General features: G+C 47.9%; 2 protein-coding genes across 2 annotated transcripts; one reads left to right on the top strand and one right to left on the bottom strand.

Moving 5' to 3' along the window:
- Positions 1-646: 646 nt before the first annotated feature.
- Positions 647-8,182, bottom strand: LOC109285075 (uncharacterized). Its single transcript, XM_059726783.1, has 2 exons — positions 7,400-8,182; positions 647-7,102 (listed from the first exon to the last, which is right to left on the bottom strand). The coding sequence occupies exon 2, from the start codon at positions 5,180-5,182 to the stop codon at positions 4,256-4,258; it is 927 nt and encodes a 308-aa protein (XP_059582766.1). The 5' UTR covers positions 5,183-7,102; positions 7,400-8,182; the 3' UTR covers positions 647-4,255.
- A 714-nt stretch (positions 8,183-8,896) lies between these two features.
- LOC132250254 (uncharacterized) lies at positions 8,897-17,519 on the top strand. The gene is made up of 2 exons (XM_059726782.1): positions 8,897-9,065; positions 14,775-17,519. Exon 2 carries the CDS (start codon positions 14,816-14,818, stop codon positions 16,154-16,156), a length of 1,341 nt encoding a protein of 446 aa, XP_059582765.1. The 5' UTR covers positions 8,897-9,065; positions 14,775-14,815; the 3' UTR covers positions 16,157-17,519.
- The last annotated feature ends 984 nt before the right edge of the window (positions 17,520-18,503 follow it).

Raw genomic sequence — 18,503 nt, 5'->3', positions numbered from 1 at the left:
AGTACATAGGTAAGGTAAAAAAAATGGGGCTACATGAACAAAGACAAACAAAGAAAAAGAAAAAGGTGTGTGTGTGTGTGTGTGTGTGTGTGTGATGCCCTTGGTAGTGAAAAGCTGGCTGAAAAATGTTTTTCTTGTGAAAAGAATAATGTTAGATCACAAAGTTTACTTTCAAGCAGCACTGTTCAAAACTGGATGTAGTCTTGGTCTTGATTTTTAAGGAAAACCCTTTTTTTAACCCAAGAAAACAGGCTAAAATAGGTGTTCTTAAAGAAGCTGCAGTATAGCAAGTGCGAGTGGAGGCATGCAGGCCACCACCCACCAGGGGCGCTGTGAGGGAGCCACCAGCCATGGGGAAAGCATAATTACTTGGGATAATTACCTGGGCTACATGAAAAGACAAATAAAGAAAAAAGGAACATTACATACACAATCCTTAAAATGAGCTAATGAAGCATATTTCAGTAAGTAGCTGCTTGGACTAGGTTGACCAAGCCTTAGTTGCTGATGTATTCACAGAATATGAGGACTTGTCTACATCGTGGCAGAGAGTGGTTAATGGTGAATTCTGTTGCACAAACGGCTAGTTTCGTGCCCCTGGAAGCTTGTCCAATCCACCCCAGGAGAGAATCACACACAGGCTAGGTCCAATTTCAGATTTATTGTTTGCAAACAGACCGACCCAGGAGTTGAGCCACTCAGATCAGGGTCGACGACAAACTGGGTTTGAAACTTCTTTTTATAGCCAAGGTAAACAATAGATTTTAACATATCATGCAATTATTGGCAGACTTAGCATTACATTTTGCATCGTATGTCTAGCAGTTACATGTTCTATGACGGTTTACATACATGTCTCATTTACATCTTAAATCCCCTCCCAGGGGCAGTTCTTAAGCCCCTCGCGGTCATCCTTCGGTCAGGGTCTGGTCTCTCCACCTCAGCATCTTTCCTGCCTCTCTTCTCTTATCTCTCGTAAGGAGTTATTTATTGCATCTGTTCCTGGCTCTGTCTGCAGAAGCTTTTGTGCTACTCATAAATCTATCATTAGCATATATGCCTTAGCAAAAGCAATTGTGAAAATATGCAGAAGCAATTATAAAAGCAGGAAAATATAGATTATGCTATATTTTTACCACAATTATTCCCCCTCAAGATGCTCTCTAACTCTAATTTTAATAATTTTCAGCTATGGCTAACTTTTGATAATGTACAAACATCTCTCGGTTGACGACCGACTGTACTGTTCGTCTCACGAGAGCCATGATGCAGGGTATAATACAGGGAATCAAACAAAGTATCAACATTAGCAGACAAAAGATTAAGAACGCTCCCCTTAACCATCCAAAATTAGGGAGCCAGGATGTAAACCAATCAAAATTCCACCCGTTTCATGTTTGGACTGGGACATGTGCTACCTCCTCCATTTTATCCGCTAAGGCCTTTATCAATTCACCATTATCATCAATTTCAACACAACAATTTGATAAATTCAACTTCCTGCACACCCCTCCCTCACTTGCAAGTAAGTAGTCAAGAGCTAAGCGGTTTTGCAGTACCGTAGTACGTAGTTGAGTGAGCTGGTTGCCAATCAGACGCAGGGCTGCGGCAGTTTTATTGGTAACAATTTCTATTATGGCCTGGAGTCTAATAATTTGATTTGTCAAATATGTGGGCTCTCTCCCAACCACGTTTGGCTTCTAAGTTGTTGGACCATAGTACTGAATGATTCTCTCTGCTGGCCACTCATCATTTTTTCACTTTTGGCCTCCCCCTGCTGCAATGCCCTCAAAAGAAACATCAGTATTTTGTTTGGCTCGATGAGTTTTGGGTTGTGTTATCCAAACACCCGGAATTAAACCCCCCAAACAACAAGTCCCAGCCCAATTGGCGGGAAGCTGCCTATATGCCCGTCGCCCAGAAATCCACCATAGCCCACAGGCTTCATTTGTGATGGTGGAACGAGAGTTCATTAAAGTTAGAGTTAGTGAGCTTCTTTTTGCTGAACTCCCATTCACCTTGGTATCATTTCGATAGTGGGTATAATTAATGCTCCAAACTGAAATCCACTCCTTACTCAATAGGCAGCTATAATTGTCAAAATTGTTATATGAGACATTTGCGCATGTCCATGCACCCTCCCAGGGGGCGATTTCCTTAGAAATCCATGTTTCCTTGCACCTTGACTGTCCCACTTTAAATCCACTTCCGTGTTGGGAAATGCAAATAGATCCAGTAATTTTTGCCACCATAATTCTCCCAGAACCATTATATCGCAAAGAGAAATTCCGGTTAAAACCCCAATCTGAGACTATATCAGTCCTATTGAGGGGGATAGGCAAGAAAGGGACTCCCTCATCACTAGAAACAGGAGTAAGCGCACACAAAAGACAACTTTGTTAGTTAGAGCCTGAGCTGAGTCTTTAAGAAGGGCCACCCATGAATTTCCCACCCATGTATTTGTAGGTGTGCCTTTAGGTTCCCATATATTATTGACAGGTTGAAGGCTTGAAGGCCAATCTTTGAGAATTGCAGACCAGATTTCTGGGTCTGGCTTTACACACAGCGGTGTTGTATCGCCGGATTGAATTATAGTTTCTCGACATGGGCAGCACCGGGAAATGGGGTGCAGGAGGGCACTAAGTATTGTAGACTTTGAAAGTTTGTAGTTAGCCTCAGTGAGGGTTCCACCCCCGTTTTGGGGACACTTATAACAGGTGGGCATAATAGCTGGGTTTGCTATACCTAAAAGGGACAAGAGCTTCAACAAATAGACTAGGGCCCACATCTTTGCAAGTGTAACTTTAAATCTCCAGCAGGTTCACTTTTTTATTTGTTGGCTTCTTGTTCCCGGGTGTTATCAGCTTTCAGAGTGACCACACCCTGGGAGTTGGTGTCCTCCAGATGAAAAGGCTTTACCCTCGAGCAATGGGTCCACTTATTGCTGTTTGATAAGTGAACAGCTGTGTGTGTAGTCAGCACCTGGTAGGGTCCCTCCCACCTTTCCTCAAGAGGATTTTTTTTTTCACTTTTGTATCAGGACCTGGTCACCCGGTTTAAAGTTGTGGATCGGTGCATCAAGCGGGAGGCTCTGGAAGGGTGCAGCAAACCTGTGTAGGGAAGACAAAACAGACTGCAAGGCGATAACATGTTTTCAAATTTCGGATTTCTCCAAACCCACAGTAATCTGTTCCCTCCACCCCGCTGGCAAGACTCTGGGAGGCATATCAAACATTAATTCAAAAGGTGACAATTTAATCCCTCTACGTGGTGTGCTACGAATACGAGTTAAAGCCAGTGGGAGTGCCTGCGGCCATTTCAAATGAGTCTCAATACAGATTTTCGTTAGCATAGCCTTCAGTGTTCTATTCATGCGCTCCACCTGACCTGAACTCTGAGGTCTCCATGGAGCACGGAGTTTCCATGTGATATCTAAAGCTTTGGACACTTCCTGTACTATTTTCCCCACAAAATGACTTCCTTGATCTGACTCAATGGATTCAGGCAACAGAAATCGGGGTATTATCTCGTGGAGTAGTACTCGTGTCACTGTGGATGCGGTAGCCGTTCTTGTGGGGTACGCTTCCACCCATCCAGTTAGTTGATCAACCAATACTAGCAGATAACGGTAACGACCAGACTTTGGAAGTTCAGCGAAGTCAATCTGCCAAGCTGGTCCGGGATAATGGGCCCACGGTCTTCCTCCCATAGGGGCTGGTGGTCTTGTAGATTTTGGGTTGATCTTTTGACAGGTCGGGCACTGAGAGACCACTCTCTGGGCTTCCAAATAAAGTCCTGGAGCCACCATTTGACGAGTTAACAAGTCTCCCATCGCATTGCCTCCCATGTGAGTGGTATAATGTAACTGGTGGAGTATCTCTCCCAATAAGCATCAAGGTATTAATACTTTCCCTCCGGGTACAATCCACCATCCCTGAGGGTTCTTAATAGCCTTGAGCTCTGCGGCTAGCTTATCTGATCCTGGGCCATACTTTGCTTTACAATCTTTTAAGTAAAAAGGCACCTCATGGGCCGAGCCCTGAAACACTGCCTCTCCTCCCATCTGTGCTGCCTCTTTGGCTGTTACGTCAGCCTTCGCATTTCCCCTTCTCTGGCACTCGTCTGCAGCCTTGCCATGGGCTTTAACATGCACCATGGCCACCTCTTTCGGTAGCCGGAGGGCTTCCAATAGCATTACAATCTGTGGCCCATTTGCAATCTTTTGTCCAGAGGCCATGATGAACCCACGTTCTTTTCACAACAACCCATGGGCATGTACAGTGGCAAAGGCATAGCGCGAATCTGTAAAAATGTTCACTCTTTTGTTTTTTCCTAATATCAATGCACGTGTCAGGGCAGTGAGCTCCGCTGCCTGTGCTGACCAGTTTGCAGGGAGTTTTTCTTTCCATATAGTCTCAGTTAAGGTTATCACAGCACACCCCGTATGCCGCACGCGATGTATTACACTACTTGAACCATCTACGAAGAACTCCTCCTCTGGGTCCTTGAGTGGGTCGTCTGTCAAGTCAGGATGAATTAGTACTGTCTGAGTCAATACCTCTAAGCAATCATGGCACGGAGGTCCCGGTTCTGGCATCAGGGTGGCTGGGTTCAAAGCAGTGGTGTGTTTGAAGGTGAGGCCTGGATTAGATAGGAGAAAGATTTCATATCTGGATTGTCTGGAGGGGTTTAAAAATTTCCCTCCCTCTCCTCCGAGGATCTGGGGAACCCCATGGGGTGTATGTATTTCCATATCCGCTCCCATAACAATCTTTTGGGCCTCTTCCACAAGAGTAGCTGTGGCAGTGACAGCCCTTAAACATGCAGGCCATCCCTTCGCTACCAGGTCTAGGACCTTGGAGTAGTAGCCCACGGGCTTCCAAGTTGGGCCTACTGGTTCAGTTAAGACCCCTGAGGCCACCCCTTTATTCTCATGCACATACAGTCTATAGGGCTTGTGCCCATTTGGAATCATCAGCGCTGGGGGTTGCAAAAGGGCAGCTTTTAATAACTCAAATGCATGTTGGTTTTCCTTAGTCCATTTCCAATTTGTGAGACCCTCTTTTGTGAGGGACTCATATAGGGGTTTGGCTTTTCCCCCAAAATCAGGAATCCACAGTCTACAAAACCCGGTTAGGCCCAGGTAAGCTCGCAGCTCTTTGGGATTTTTGGGGGAAGGCATATCCTGTATTGCTTGAATTCAATCCCTACTCAAAGTCCGAGCCCCCTCCTCAATCTCATAACCCAAAAAGGTGACTTTTGGCTGACAAATTTGAGCCTTTTCTCGTGACACTTTATACCCTTTCTTTCCCAGGGTATTCAGCAAGGATTCTGTTGCTCTTTTTCCCGTCTGCACATCAGGGCTTGCTATCAATAAATCATCAACATACTGCAGCAGTGCCACCTCAGGGTGTCTCTCTTTCCAGTGCTCCAAGTCTTTTGCAGCTTTCTCCTCATGTGAGGGAGGTGTTTTTAGAACGGCTTGTGTCAGCTATCTCTTCCCGATCCATTTGGTCTGTGTCCGGTGGTGTTTTAGCCTCATCCCAGCGCCTTAACCCTTGAGTCAGATCTCCCTCACTATCAGAATCAGAGAGGACTCGGGGCTTTCTCCCAGCGTCTTTTGCCAATAACATCTTACACATTTTTCCTTTACACTTCTGAATCCATGGGGGAATGGGATTCATCACAGCACTCACCCAGCAATCTATATACGGATACTGATCCCAATGACCGTCCCTTGTTATCACACCTAACACTGCATTAGCCAACTTCACATCAAAAGAACTGACATCCGGCCACCCCACCTCAAATGACGGCCATTCCAATTGACAGAAAGTAATCAATCTGTCCTTTGACAGCTCTATTCCGTAATTTTCTTTGAACTTACTAAAGTTCCTTAGCACGCATCCTAATGGGGTTGCAGAGCTTTCTTTCCGGGAGCTACCCGAACCCATTGTGTCAATCAAAATTCAGACCTATTTGCTGAACACTAAAACAAAATCACTCAAAACAAAGTCCCCGGGGCTAATGTTCAGACTTATATACTGAACGTTCCAAAATTCCAAAATCCCTGAGAGACCACTCAACAAAGTCCCTGAAAGACTTCTCAAATGACACAAGGAAAGCGAATACTTATTCCTGCCAACACCCTGGCGCCGTCTCTTCGGAGCCTGCTCAGCCTGGGTGACTCATTCAGTGGAGAGCCTTTTAACCTCCCGCGTGTCCCGACTCACGTTCTCAGTGACCATGACAGACTCCAAAATCAGTCTGGTGCGCACTTCACAGACACCTTTCCCACTTCCGTCGTTGACCCTGGGGTAGGCCAAGAGCCTCTCCTGGCTGGCTCGCCAAATTGTTGCACAAACGGCTAGTTTCATGCCCCTGGAGGCTTGTCCAATCCACCCCAGGAGAGAGTCACACACAGGCTAGGTCCAATTTCAGATTTATTGTTTGCAAACAGACCGACCCAGGAGTTGAGCCACTCAGATCAGGGTCGACGATAAACTGGGTTTGAAACTTCTTTTTATAGCCAAGGTAAACAATAGATTTTAACATATCATGCAATTATTGGCAGACTTAGCATTATGTCTTGCATCGTATGTCTAGCAGTTACATGTTCTATGACGGTTTACATACATGTCTCATTTACAACTTAAATCCCCTCCCGGGGCAGTTCTTAAGCCCCTCGCGGTCATCCTTCAGTCAGGGTCTGGTCTCTCCACCTCAGCATCTTTCCTGCCTCTCTTCTCTTATCTCTCGTAAGGAGTTATTTATTGCATCTGTTCCTGGCTCTGTCTGCAGAAGCTTTTGTGCTACTCATAAATCTATCATTAGCATATATGCCTTAGCAAAAGCAATTGTAAAAATATGCAAAAGCAATTATAAAAGCAGGAAAATATAGATTATGCTATATTTTTACCACAATTCCCACACGCTTTTTTCAGTAAAAGGATATTAAGAGTAGCAAAGAGGCACCTGGCAGTGACATTGCCAGCATTTTTACTGGAGATGGAAGTGGCGCCAGGCGAGTGTCTGAGGCTTCTGTTCTTCTCTTCTGCCTGCTGTGCACAGCGGGAGCAGCATATGAAACAACATTCAGGAACTAGAAATATCAGGAAGGGGGAAATTAAGAGCATAAGACTTTCTATTGTAAAACCACCATGCAGTCATTCCAGCCCTGAAATGGTGGTGCCTCTCCTGTATTGGGGTGGGGGGGGCAAAAAGAGCAAGAAGGGGGAGGTGTATCCTCCACCCCGCCTTGAAACTTGCCTTGCAACTTCAGGACTTCATGCTGTGGGATAGCTTGCACCAAAATTCATGGCAATTAAACCCTATTTACATGAAAATTTCAGTAAACAATGCAAGCCACCCTCCCTCAGGTAACAGCCAAGTGTCTTACCTTTGCCTTGCTTGAGTGTCCTGTTTCAAGTGTCACAAAAGTGGTTTCATTCTGCAGGAGAACGCTGCACCGACATCAGCAGCCAGCTCTGTTGAACTAGTCGTGAGGGAGCAAGTGTCCCACTGGGCTGAGTCCCATTCACCTTAAAAGTCTCTTGTTCATGGATATGCTACACTGCACCAGACATCGGCAGCAAGAATTGAACTGGTCAAACTGGTTTCTGCTGGGCTAAGTCCCATTCTCTGTTTGTGGATATGGCGTGTGCACCCTGATCCCTGCTCCTTGAATTAATAGACCCTCGGGGGGCAGCCTCTCCCCGCCCAAACCCCCGCTGGCCTCGTTCTGGTGTAAAAAAAACCCAAACAATTTGGTGCCGGCATGGAAAGCACCATGGGCTGCAAGAGTGCACAAAAAGCAAAGCCCCCAAAAAACACCCAAACCAAACTCTTCCCTGTGCAAAAACTAGCAGGGGAAAAAAAATGCTGGAGGCAGCTTTGTAAAGTGGGTGCGTGGGAGATGCAATGCTTGTGCACACTTTTGTAGCCCTAAGTACCCCACACCCAGTGCCACACCCAGCACCCAGTGCAAAAAGAGTGCAGAAAAAGAGGGAGGCTGTTGCAACAAGCACCAAAAAAGTGAGGGGAAGCAGGGCAAGGCAGAAGAGGCAGGCAGCCTCTGGGGTGCTTTTGCATGAAAGCACTTGGGGGCAGCCTGAAGGATACCCCGCACCTGGAGCCCTGTGGAAGCAGCATGCTGCCTAAAGGGTGCCCGTTTCCCCCACCCCAGTCCCACCCCAACTCCCCCACCCTGCCGGCCAGCCTTGGGAGATGCTTGTGTACACTTCAGGAGCCCCGCAGGGCTTTGCAATGAAAGGTTTGGCGCCAAAAAAAAAGCTCCTGAATGCCCCGTGCTTTGGGTTAGCTTTGCACGGAAAGATTTCACGCCTCAGCCCTCCAAGCACCCTGTGCAACTTGACCCAGGAAAAGACAGTGGCAGAAGTGCTGCATCTGGGTGTTTCTTGTCCTAAAGAGGTGCCTGGCAGTAAGGTAGGACTGAAAGAGCATGAGGGTACAATTGTTCTGACACGCCCGCTAGCGCTTATTTACTAGTCATAGCATAATAAGCCTGTACATGGTAAATCATGCCCACGTTACTTATTTAGCCATCTTAAACTAAGACAGAAAAATTAAACTAGAAACATTTTTAGCGACTACATTCTATCTCCTGAGCTGACCTTGCAGTGATGTAAAAACCTCAGTCCCTGGCCCTGTGCTCTCTTCTGTACCACGTAGTCTTTCCTTCCTCGTCATCCCTGTTTCTCTTCAGTGTATTTAACTAAAGCAGTATAGTAAACTGTACAGCATCTACAAACACTTTCGTTCCCAGCAGTGTTAATTCTCTGCATGAAGGGGAGGGGCTGTCCAGGAATTTTTAAAATTAATCTTCTTCCTTTATAAGACCCACCCCACCGCCTCCACCCACAGCTCCAACCCCCTCTGACAAGGACAGAGTCTTTACAAGGAAGTTTAAAGTGCATTCAGATGCTCATGTCTGCTGGACTTAATTTCTGTCTTCCCTGACCTGCTACCCCTGGAGACAGCTGAGAGAGAACAGAAAACTTGGGAACTTTTGTGGAGTCGTCTTGTTGGATCTGTTTCTTTTTGCGGCAAGCAAACTTTTCTTTCTTTGGCTTTCTGCCTACATGTACAATTGTTCTGTAAAACATGGGGGTGGGAATTTGTGTGGTTTCAGTTTCTAAAAAGCCTGAACAACCTAGCCACGGCTTGTACGTGAAGACAGGAAAAGCTGCAGCAGGCCCTGGGCACAGGACCAAGGGTCCTGCTGACAGCTGGCAGCAGGTTGGGAGCTGGAGAGACAGGTCATCCTCAAAACTGAGAATAAAGCTCAAGGGAAGAGTGTCGGATGGAGAAGGGGGAGGTAGAGCTGCCCAATACCATTTGTAATCCCTAATTTTCTTCACTGTTCTGGAAGTGTGTATATTGTAGTGTATGCCAATTATTACAGAACCAATTTTGACCCCCTTGACTCCTCAGTGTCTTTGCCAAACCAGAACCAGAAGCCCTGACATACTGCAGGCCTGGTCTCTGCCAAGGTTAGATTTTTTTAGGCAGGTCTGAGGAAGATGAGACATGACACCTGACTGTACCACGGACACATGGGTGTGTGGTGAAGACAAGGTGGAGCTGCAGGGCTTCAGAGGGAATTACAGCTGAGATCACGCCCCTTCCCCAACTCCTTAGTGCCCATGCTAATGTGCATCTTGCACTGTCCTACAGAAAGAATTGCATGTTTTTCTCCCATTGCAATCAGGCTGCTCTGCTGAGCCAGGGCAAGGGCAGCCAGAAAGGGGGCTGGGTGTGTGGTCCTGACACACCTTTGTCCAAGGCCTTGTCACCACTGTAGAGCCATGGCTGGCGTGGTGGAGTGGGAGGGCATGCCTGCACCTTCTGCTCTGCCTAGGTAAGATCTAGCCTCCTGCTTCTGCTGATGTGCAGCAAGTCTGAAGACATGCTTTCTTGGGCTGCCCATTTAGAGCTGCTTTGGAGGCTAAAGCCCCACAAAAACAACCTGAGTACTCATGTAGACTTGTAAACACTCATACCAAGAGCCAGACACATGACTGTGGCAAGTATAGAGATAGTGAGAGTGAGAGAAACTGCGAGCGAGCAAGCAGCCAGTAGAGATGGAAATGAGACTGCACCCAAGATCTCTCTACAAATTGGAAGCATTGGTACTTTAAAAAAAGTTGGTATCTTTGATATTAGTATACTGCAATACAAGTTTCATGGTTGGTACGGTCTGAAGGGACCTGAGCAGATCATCAAGTCCAACTCCCTTCCATGGCAGGAAAGCGCACTGGGGTCAAATGACCCCGGCAAGGTGTTCATCCAGCCTCCTTTTAAAGACCCCCAGGGTAGGAGCCAGCACCACGTCCCTTGGAAGTTGGTTCCAGATCCTAGCCGCCCTGACTGTGAAGTAGCGCCTCCTGATATCTAGCCTAAATCTACCCTCTGCCAGCTTGTGACCATAATTTCTAGTCACTCCTGGTAATGCTCGGGGGAACAGGGACTCCCCCAATGCCTGCTGGTCCCCTCTGACTAGTTTCTAATAGGCCACCAGATCCCCCTCAGCCTTCTCTTGTGGAGGCTGAACTGGTTCAGGTCCCTTAGACTCTCCTCGTACAGCCTGCCCTGCTGCCTCCTGATCATGCGAGTGGCCCTCGTCTGGACCCTCTCAATGCTGTCCACATCCCTCCTGTAGTGCGGCGCCCAGAACTGGGTGCGGTACTCAAACTGCGGCCTGACCAGTGCTGCATAGAGCGGGAGGATCACCTCCTTGGACCTGCTACAGATGCATCTGTGGATGCTTGACAAGGTGTGGTTGGCCTTCCTGACCGCGTCCCCACACTGCCGGCCCATGTTCATTTTGGCATCAATAATGACTCCAAGATCCTTTTCTGCCTCTGCACTGATAAGCAGAGAGCTCCCCAGCCTGTAGGTATGCTGCTGGTTCTTCCTTCCCAGGTGCAGTACCCTGCACTGGTCAGTGTTGAAACCCATCCTATTCTCACCCGCCCACCCCTGTAACCTGTCTAGGTCCAATTACAGCCTATTCCTCCCTTCTAGCGAGCCCACATCCCCCCACATCTTAGTGTGATCAGCAAATTTGAATAGGGTGTTTTTTACCCCTTCGTCCAAGTCACTGATGAAGATATTGAACAGTGCGGGTCCGAGGACCAAGCCCTGGGGGACCCCACTGCCCACATCCCTCCAGGTCAAAAATGACCCATCCACCACCACTCTCTGGGTGCAGCCCTCCAGCCAGTTAGCAACCCATCTGACTGTGTAGATGTCGACACCACAGTCTCCTAATTTTTTAATGAGAACGGGGTGAGAGACAGTGTCAAAGGCCTTCCTGAAGTCCAGAAAGACTACGTCTACTGCTACCCCTGCGTCTAAGGATTTGTGACCTGGTCATAGAAGGCCACCAGGTTGGTCTGACAGGACCTGCCTCTAATGAACCCATGTTGGTTGCCCCTAAGCCTAACCTCTCCTGCTGGCCCCTCGTGGACATGCACCAAGATAATTCTCTCAAAAAGCTTACCCAGGATCGAGGTAAGACTAAGTGGCCTATAGTTCCCTGGGTCCTCCTTCCTCCCTTTTTTGAAAATGGGGACCACATTGGCCCTTTTCCAGTCCTCTGGCACCACATCAGAGCACCACGAGTGCTCGTAAAGCTGTGCCAGGGTCCAACAATAACTTCTGCTAATTCCCTCAGCACTCTGGGGTGGAGGTCGTCAGGACCAGCTGATTTAAATACATCCAGTCCCTCCAGAAGTTCCCTGACTAGATCCTCACTGACCCTGGGCCTGGGTGCGCCTCCCCTGGGCCTGAGGGGGTCCCAGCAGAAGGGCAGATTTGGTTCCTGTTGAGGAAAATGGAGACAAAGAAATGGTTAAATAGGTTATCTTTGTCGTCTGGTGCGACAACCAGATTTCCTAGCTTGTCTTGCAGATCATCAAGTCTGACCCCGTGCCATGGGCAGGAAAGGATGCTGGGGTCAAATGACCCCAGTTAGGTGGCTGTCTAGCCTCCTTTTGAAGACCCTCAGGGTAGGAGCCAGCACCACTTCCCTTGGAAGTTGGTTCCAGTTCCTAGCTGCCCTGACTGTGAAGTAGCGCCTCCTGATGTCTAGCCTGAATCTGCTCTCTGTCAGCTTATGGCCATTGTTCCTTGTTACTTCCGGTAGTGCTCGGGGGAACAGGGACTCTCCCAATGTCTGCTGGTCTCCCTTGGTCAGTTTATAGATGGCCACCAGGTCCCCATAGCCTATCTTCATAGGACCTGCCCTGCTGCAGCCTGATCATGCGAGTGGCCCTCCTCTGGACCCTCTCCATGTTGTCCACATCCCTCCTGAAGTGCAGTGCCCAGAACTGGATGCAGTACTCCAACTGCAGACTGACCAAGGTTGCATAGAGGGGGAGGATCACTTCCTTGGACATGCTTGTGATGCATCTGTGGATGCTTGACAAGGTGTGGTTAGCCTTTCTAACCGCATCCCCACACTGCCGGCCCATGTTCATCTTTTAGTCAATAATGACTCCAAGATCCGTTTTTGCCTTTGTGCTGGTGAGAGGGGAGTTTCCCAGCCCGTAGGTGTGCTGTTGGTTCTTCCTCCCCAGGTGCAGCACCCTGCACTGGTCAGTGCTGAAACCCATCCTGTTCTCATCCGCCCACCCCTGTAACCTGTCCAGGTCCGATTGCAGCCTATTCCTCCCTTCTAGCGTGCCCACTTCTCCCCACATATTAGTGTCGTCTCCAAATTTGAAAAGGGTGTTTTTTACCCCCTCGTCCAGGTCACTGATGAAGATATTGAACAGTGTAGGCTCGAGGACCAAGCCCTGGGGGACCCCACTGCCCACATCCCTCCAGGTTGAATAAGACCCGTCCACCACCACTCTCTGGGTGTGGCCCTCCAGCCAACTAGTGACTCATCCGACTGTGTAGGTATCGACGCCACAGTCTCCTAGTTTTTTAATGAGAATGGGGTGAGAGACAGTGTCAAAGGCCTTCCTAAAGTCCAGAAAGACTATGTCCACCACAACACCTGTGTCCAAGGATTTTGTGACCTGGTCGTAGAAGGCCACCAGGTTGGTCTGACAGGACCTGTCTCGAAGGAAGCCATGTTGGTTGCCCCTAAGCATAGTCTCCCCTGCTGGCCCCTTGCAGACTTGCACCAGGATACTTCTCTCAAAAAGCTTATCCAGGACCGAGGTAAGACTAACGGGCCTATAGTTTCCTGGGTCCTCCCCACACAAAGAGGTTTGAGCCACTTACATGAACAGCGCCTCTTCTGCAGTGAAGGAAATTCTTGCCATGCCAAAGTCAATAAAGAGCCAGGGCGTAGCATAGTCCCTGTTGTGTTACTGAGTAACAGAGGCCAGAGAGGGACATGGCTCCTCTGAGAGGATCCTGGGATACACATCAATGTGGGCTCTGGGGCTGTGGGAGCCACCTGGTTTGAAAGGGCTGCTCCTAGGTTTCTGGCCACTACAGAAGTGCTGGAGCCCAGAGGCTCTGAAGGCAGCTGCTGCCCAGAAGACAAGAAGCTGCAGCACTCCAGGCTCTAACTAGTAGGTCCTAATGGGCCCAGTTGACCTAAGCCTCTGCTAACGACAACCATGGCAGCCGATTGGGAGCCAGGCAGGTCAAGGTGTCTGGAAAAAGAGTGGTCGGGGTCTTATAAACCTAGACCTGTGCTGCCTGAGACTGGTTCTTGCCAGGCCCGGAGGGAGCTCTGCAGGGAGTTTGAGTCTGAAGAGAAGAGCTTTATGCTGCATGATTAATGTTGCTCTTTAAAAGCCATGAGGCATGGGTGCAGGGCTGAAAGGAGAGAAAGAGGACACAGAAAGCACCTAGGAAAGGGGCTGAAGCTTTGCTGATTTGGCTTCTGAGGATTACAGACTGAGGAAGAGCAGCCTGGACTCTGTGGGGGCCATAGCCAGGAGGGCTGCTTGAAACGGCACCGTTCCACTTCGCCTTGAATTTCGACGATTCAACAGAACAGTGTTTCGTCTCAAATTTTAATTTCGTCTCGAATTTAATTTCGAGACCAACTGGGCTGACTTGCCTTCCCCAGTGATAGATTGGGCCAGGGGCCCGGTGTGATCTAGCAAACAAATCTCATTTTGTTTCAAGGCTATTTTGAGGGCTTTTGTTTTGTTTTGATTTTGCTGTTTGTACCTCGACATTGGTCGAAACAGCGTCGAAATGAAACAGCCGGCAACATTTTGCACAGCCCTAATAGCCAAGCTCTGCTAAGGGGCCAAGAAACCCAGCAGAGGGTGGGGAAGGGCCCACAGCCTGTTTAGGGGAAATGGCCAAGGAAGACTGACGGAGAGAAAGTGGTACAAAAATCTCCTCAGAAGAGGAGGGGTTCCAAGCTAGCAACCTACTTAAGCAAGAACAGCCTCCTGTGTTTATAATTTGTAACATCAGGCATGGCAGGAAAGCTGGGAAACTGCACCAGGGGCCCAGAAAGGTAAGCAGGGCAGAGAAGGGTGCCAGAGTGCATCAGACCACCTGAAGCACTCTAGGATTGCTATACATGGACTAGATTTTGCCCTCAAAGTGGTGCTGGTAAGCACTCAGTGCCATGAGCTAACCTGTCAGAGTCAAGAGTAATACTTGAATGAGTGCTGTGCATGTTTCCTGGGGTGAACAATAATTGAGCATTGTAGCCCAAAGAGTTTGGACACACTGGGAGTTAGAGATACCATCCTTAGGAGGGCAGGATGATTTGAAAGAGGAAGCTTGATATTACATACTAATTTTCCTCGTATTTCCTCCTTCAGCTTTCTGTTTCGCATTTGCAGAGAGCTCCCCAGGGTCTGTGATGGATCTGGATGCAGAGACTGAACCCCTACTAGACAGAGATGCAGGGGAGACCAGCTCTTCCCAGTCCACCACGGCAGGAATCACAGTGTATCAAGAAATACAGACACCCCTTGAGGTGCCAGCCCTGACAGCCCACAAGACTCACCACATCTTCATCAGTTACAGCAGCACAGACGCAGCCTGGGCCTGGGGACTGATTCAGAAGCTGGAGGCCACCCTTCCTGAGCTGAAGGTGTGTTTCCATGAGCGGGATTTCATGCCAGGCAAAACCATAATTGAGAACATGGTTGAGTCCATCCAGGGAAGCCAGAAGATCCTCTTATTCCTTAGCCCAGACTTTGTCCAGAGCAGGTGGTGCTTGCTGGAGGCCAACCTGTCCATCTTCCGAGACTGCATTGAAAGGAAGCCTGTGATCCCTGTCATGCTGCAGACCTGCTCTGTCCCACTGCACCTCACCCACCTGACCTACCTCGATGCCAGCGATGTGCACTTCTTTAACAAAGTCAGCAAGGTGATCTGCACTCCCAATCACCAGATGCAGAATGCCACCATGGTGCGTTACAACCCCCCATCCCTCTACAACGGGAAAGCTCTGCTGACCTTACATGCAGTTAATGAGTGCTTCCTACTGAAACGGTCAGGGGGTATATTCAGTGATGTAGTCCCTGACCAGCTGAGCATGGTGAGTGATGATCCTGTGTCATACAGGGCAGCCATCCAGATGATTAATGAGGTTTCCTCTAGGACAGTCCCTTGTTTTCCTGCCATCTGTTTTTTTGTGATATGGACTTGTCTGTTTGTAACCTTAATATTTAATTTTTTCATGCCCGTGGATGATTTAAACAAGAAAGGATTTTCTTGGTTGTTTGAGTGTTTGGGGTCTATGTTGCTTGCCCTGCTCCTGGTCATAATTGTTGCACTTGTCAGCTGCATTTACCACAACAATGTTAAATTACCTAATGTGAAACTCCTGGAGATGTCCCAAGCTGCCGGCTTGGCCAACTGCCTGCTGCAGAAGAGCTCCCTGCTGATGGGGTGTGCGTCCCATGCAGAACTCCACTTCGTCTACATGTCCCTCGAGGGGTGCAGGAAGGAGTTCGCTGAGACCTTCGGGGAGAGCAGCCCCTCTGCTGAAGAGATGTTCCAAAGAGCCCTGCATTATTTCTCCTCTGATTATGCCTGCTGTGTAGCCGAGAAGTATTTCCATTTCTCTTGGGCAGGGGGCATGCCAGGGCACTGGGATAAAGGGCCTTGTTTCTGCCAGTTTGTTTCTCACTGTGTGAGGAAAGGATCCTGGTGCTGGAATGCTTCTGACCACTCAGGAAAGAGAGTGAGTTAGGCTTTGATTCAATATGGGGATCTAGACACTGGATGGAATATTTGTTCTGGAGCTGGTTGTTCTAACTACCTACCCCTTGTTTGTTAAGGCTGAAATGCTGTGTGTGTGGGAGAGGAAGGAGTTCTCCTCTAGTTCCATTTTCCCACCAAAAGAACAATATGCCTGGGGCCAAGCCAGTGAACCCCAAACAACCTTCCCGCTATACATTCAGGTGTCAGAGTGTGGGCTGTTGTGTCTAACTGAAACACCACTATGGCAAGTGCAGATTCTGGATGTAGATTAAGTGTAAATTATAGATATGTTCCTATGGTTGTATGGGCTGACTGCTAAAATATAATCCATATATGGTAGCCTGGGAAAGTAGAGCAAAACCTGCAAGTCAAGGCCACCAATATTGGGCTGGAGCTAGACCGTATACAGGTAATTTTTGAAAAATGCTAATCAATTGCTGTAACGTGAAGTTTAACCTTTTACTAAGAATGTTATAGAACCAGCTAGAATTCTGTTAAGGTGCTAGTGTGTTCTTGTTGACTGGATATGGTAAAAAGGACATGTGTAAGCCCCTATTGCTGGCCTTGACCATTTTGAAGGGGCCTCAGTTATACTACGGAGATGTGACTGAAGTGGACAACCCCAGGTGGTTTTTTTTCTGAATGACTGCAGAGTGTGTTGTTTTTTTCTGAATGACAGCTAGTCTGGTCTGCAAAGGTCAACTTAAACAGAGCAAAAGTTCTGAAGGGAAACATTATGTAAATGCCTTTATAATAATCCAAATATAGTTTATCATAGCTTTAGCTTGAAATTATTGAAAGTATTAACTGAAATAATCAATTATACAAGATATAGTTTTACTATAATGAATATATTTGTTTTAGGTTTCTAGAAAGAGGTGCAAATTAAAGTAGCCGTATTGGTGAAAATCATGAACCAAGGTGAAGTCAAACCAAGACAGAGACAAGCAGCATTCCAGGATGGTGAAGGACAGCAGGCAGAAATTGTTCTTTCCAGAAATGTAATTTTCACAAGGACATAAATATCAGCTCCCTGACAACTACTAGTCTATATTTCAAACAAAACAAAACAAACAAAAAACCCCTTTGATTCTGTCCAGTTTCCAAAGTTTCAGTTAAACCAACTGGAATAAGCCATGCATAAATATATGGTATAGAGTCAAGGGAAATAGAAGAATTCCAAAAATGCAAGATGATCTGCCAGTCTGGGTCCTGTCCTGAATCCTGGTTTGAGTCTCTCCAGATGGTATAGGTGAGAGTCTATTCTGCTGTTGTAGGTAGCTCGATAGAACTGGGATACCTATTTATTTCTGTGCTTTTAGGTGTAATCAATAAAAAGGTCAGACTCTAAATCTGTCTCTTTCATCTTTTTTATAACCTGCATGGTAGTAACACCCTATCTGCAAAAAGGGGATGGGGAACCATCAGGCAGGATAATAATTAACAGAAATTAAATTATCTGATTCTTGTATTTAAGAAAGATAATCATTAAGGGAATTGTACATGATCCTATATTTTGTGCCTAAGTTTGCAAAGGGGTCCTGACCATAAATGGGCTCTAGTCCTGTTTTTCTAAAGGTGAGATAGTCAGACTATGCTAATATATGGTGAGGTATGGCTGTCTTTCTCCAGAGCCCCTCAGTGCAAGGATTAGTCCCTATGTGGGTGGGTATTCCAGGCACAGGTGACGGTTTGAGACCATGACCCCAGCCTCATAGCATCAGCCACTGGAGCCAAGCGGGTGGGGCACAACCCACACTACAGCCGCACACGTCTATGGGACCAGCCAGCCCCAGGCCTCCCTCAGAGATGTGAATGAAAAGAGATGCTTGAAAGTGAAACCTTTCCCACTGCCTCCCCCCACCCCCAAAGTCACTCCTAAAAACACCCTGTGGATTTTGAGGGGCACAGAAAGGATGTTACATTTTCTTTTTCCTGGTGGGCGATGTGGGATCAACCACTCTCAGCCTGAAATAGGGCGAGGTTTGGGGGTCACCCAAAGTCAGAGGAAGCGACTAAGATCCAAAGTACCCTTCCCCAAGCCTACCCTCTGTAGTTCACCAAGTGTGGTGAACTTGTGGGGAGTGGGATTGGGCCTGCCTGGATGCTCCCTTTGCTTGGCTGACTAAAGGAGACTATTTTTTGTGCTTCAGGCTAAAGGACACTCCCCAAGTGCTCACAGTGGCTCAAGCACCCTCAAGGACTACACGGCCTGTGTACCCCAGGGGAAACAAGGCCTGGAAACAGTTCAGACCCCTGGGTGGTGGCAGCGGTTACCCCAGGCTTGTGGGTGTGCTCCAGGAAGGGAGTTGGCGGGATGTGAGGTGCCCCAAGGG

This window comes from Alligator mississippiensis, chromosome 4 (assembly GCF_030867095.1).
Source record: "Alligator mississippiensis isolate rAllMis1 chromosome 4, rAllMis1, whole genome shotgun sequence".
Lineage (NCBI taxonomy): Eukaryota > Metazoa > Chordata > Crocodylia > Alligatoridae > Alligator > Alligator mississippiensis.
The sequence above is the reverse complement of the archived record's forward strand: the minus strand, read 5'-3'. Positions and strand labels throughout refer to the sequence as shown.

Excerpts from the sequence above, each read along its gene's own strand:
- LOC109285075 (XM_059726783.1), bottom strand. The coding sequence starts at position 5,182 with ATGCCTTCCCCCAAAAATCCCAAAGAGCTGCGAGCTTACCTGGGCCTA.
- LOC132250254 (XM_059726782.1), top strand. The coding sequence starts at position 14,816 with ATGGATCTGGATGCAGAGACTGAACCCCTACTAGACAGAGATGCAGGG.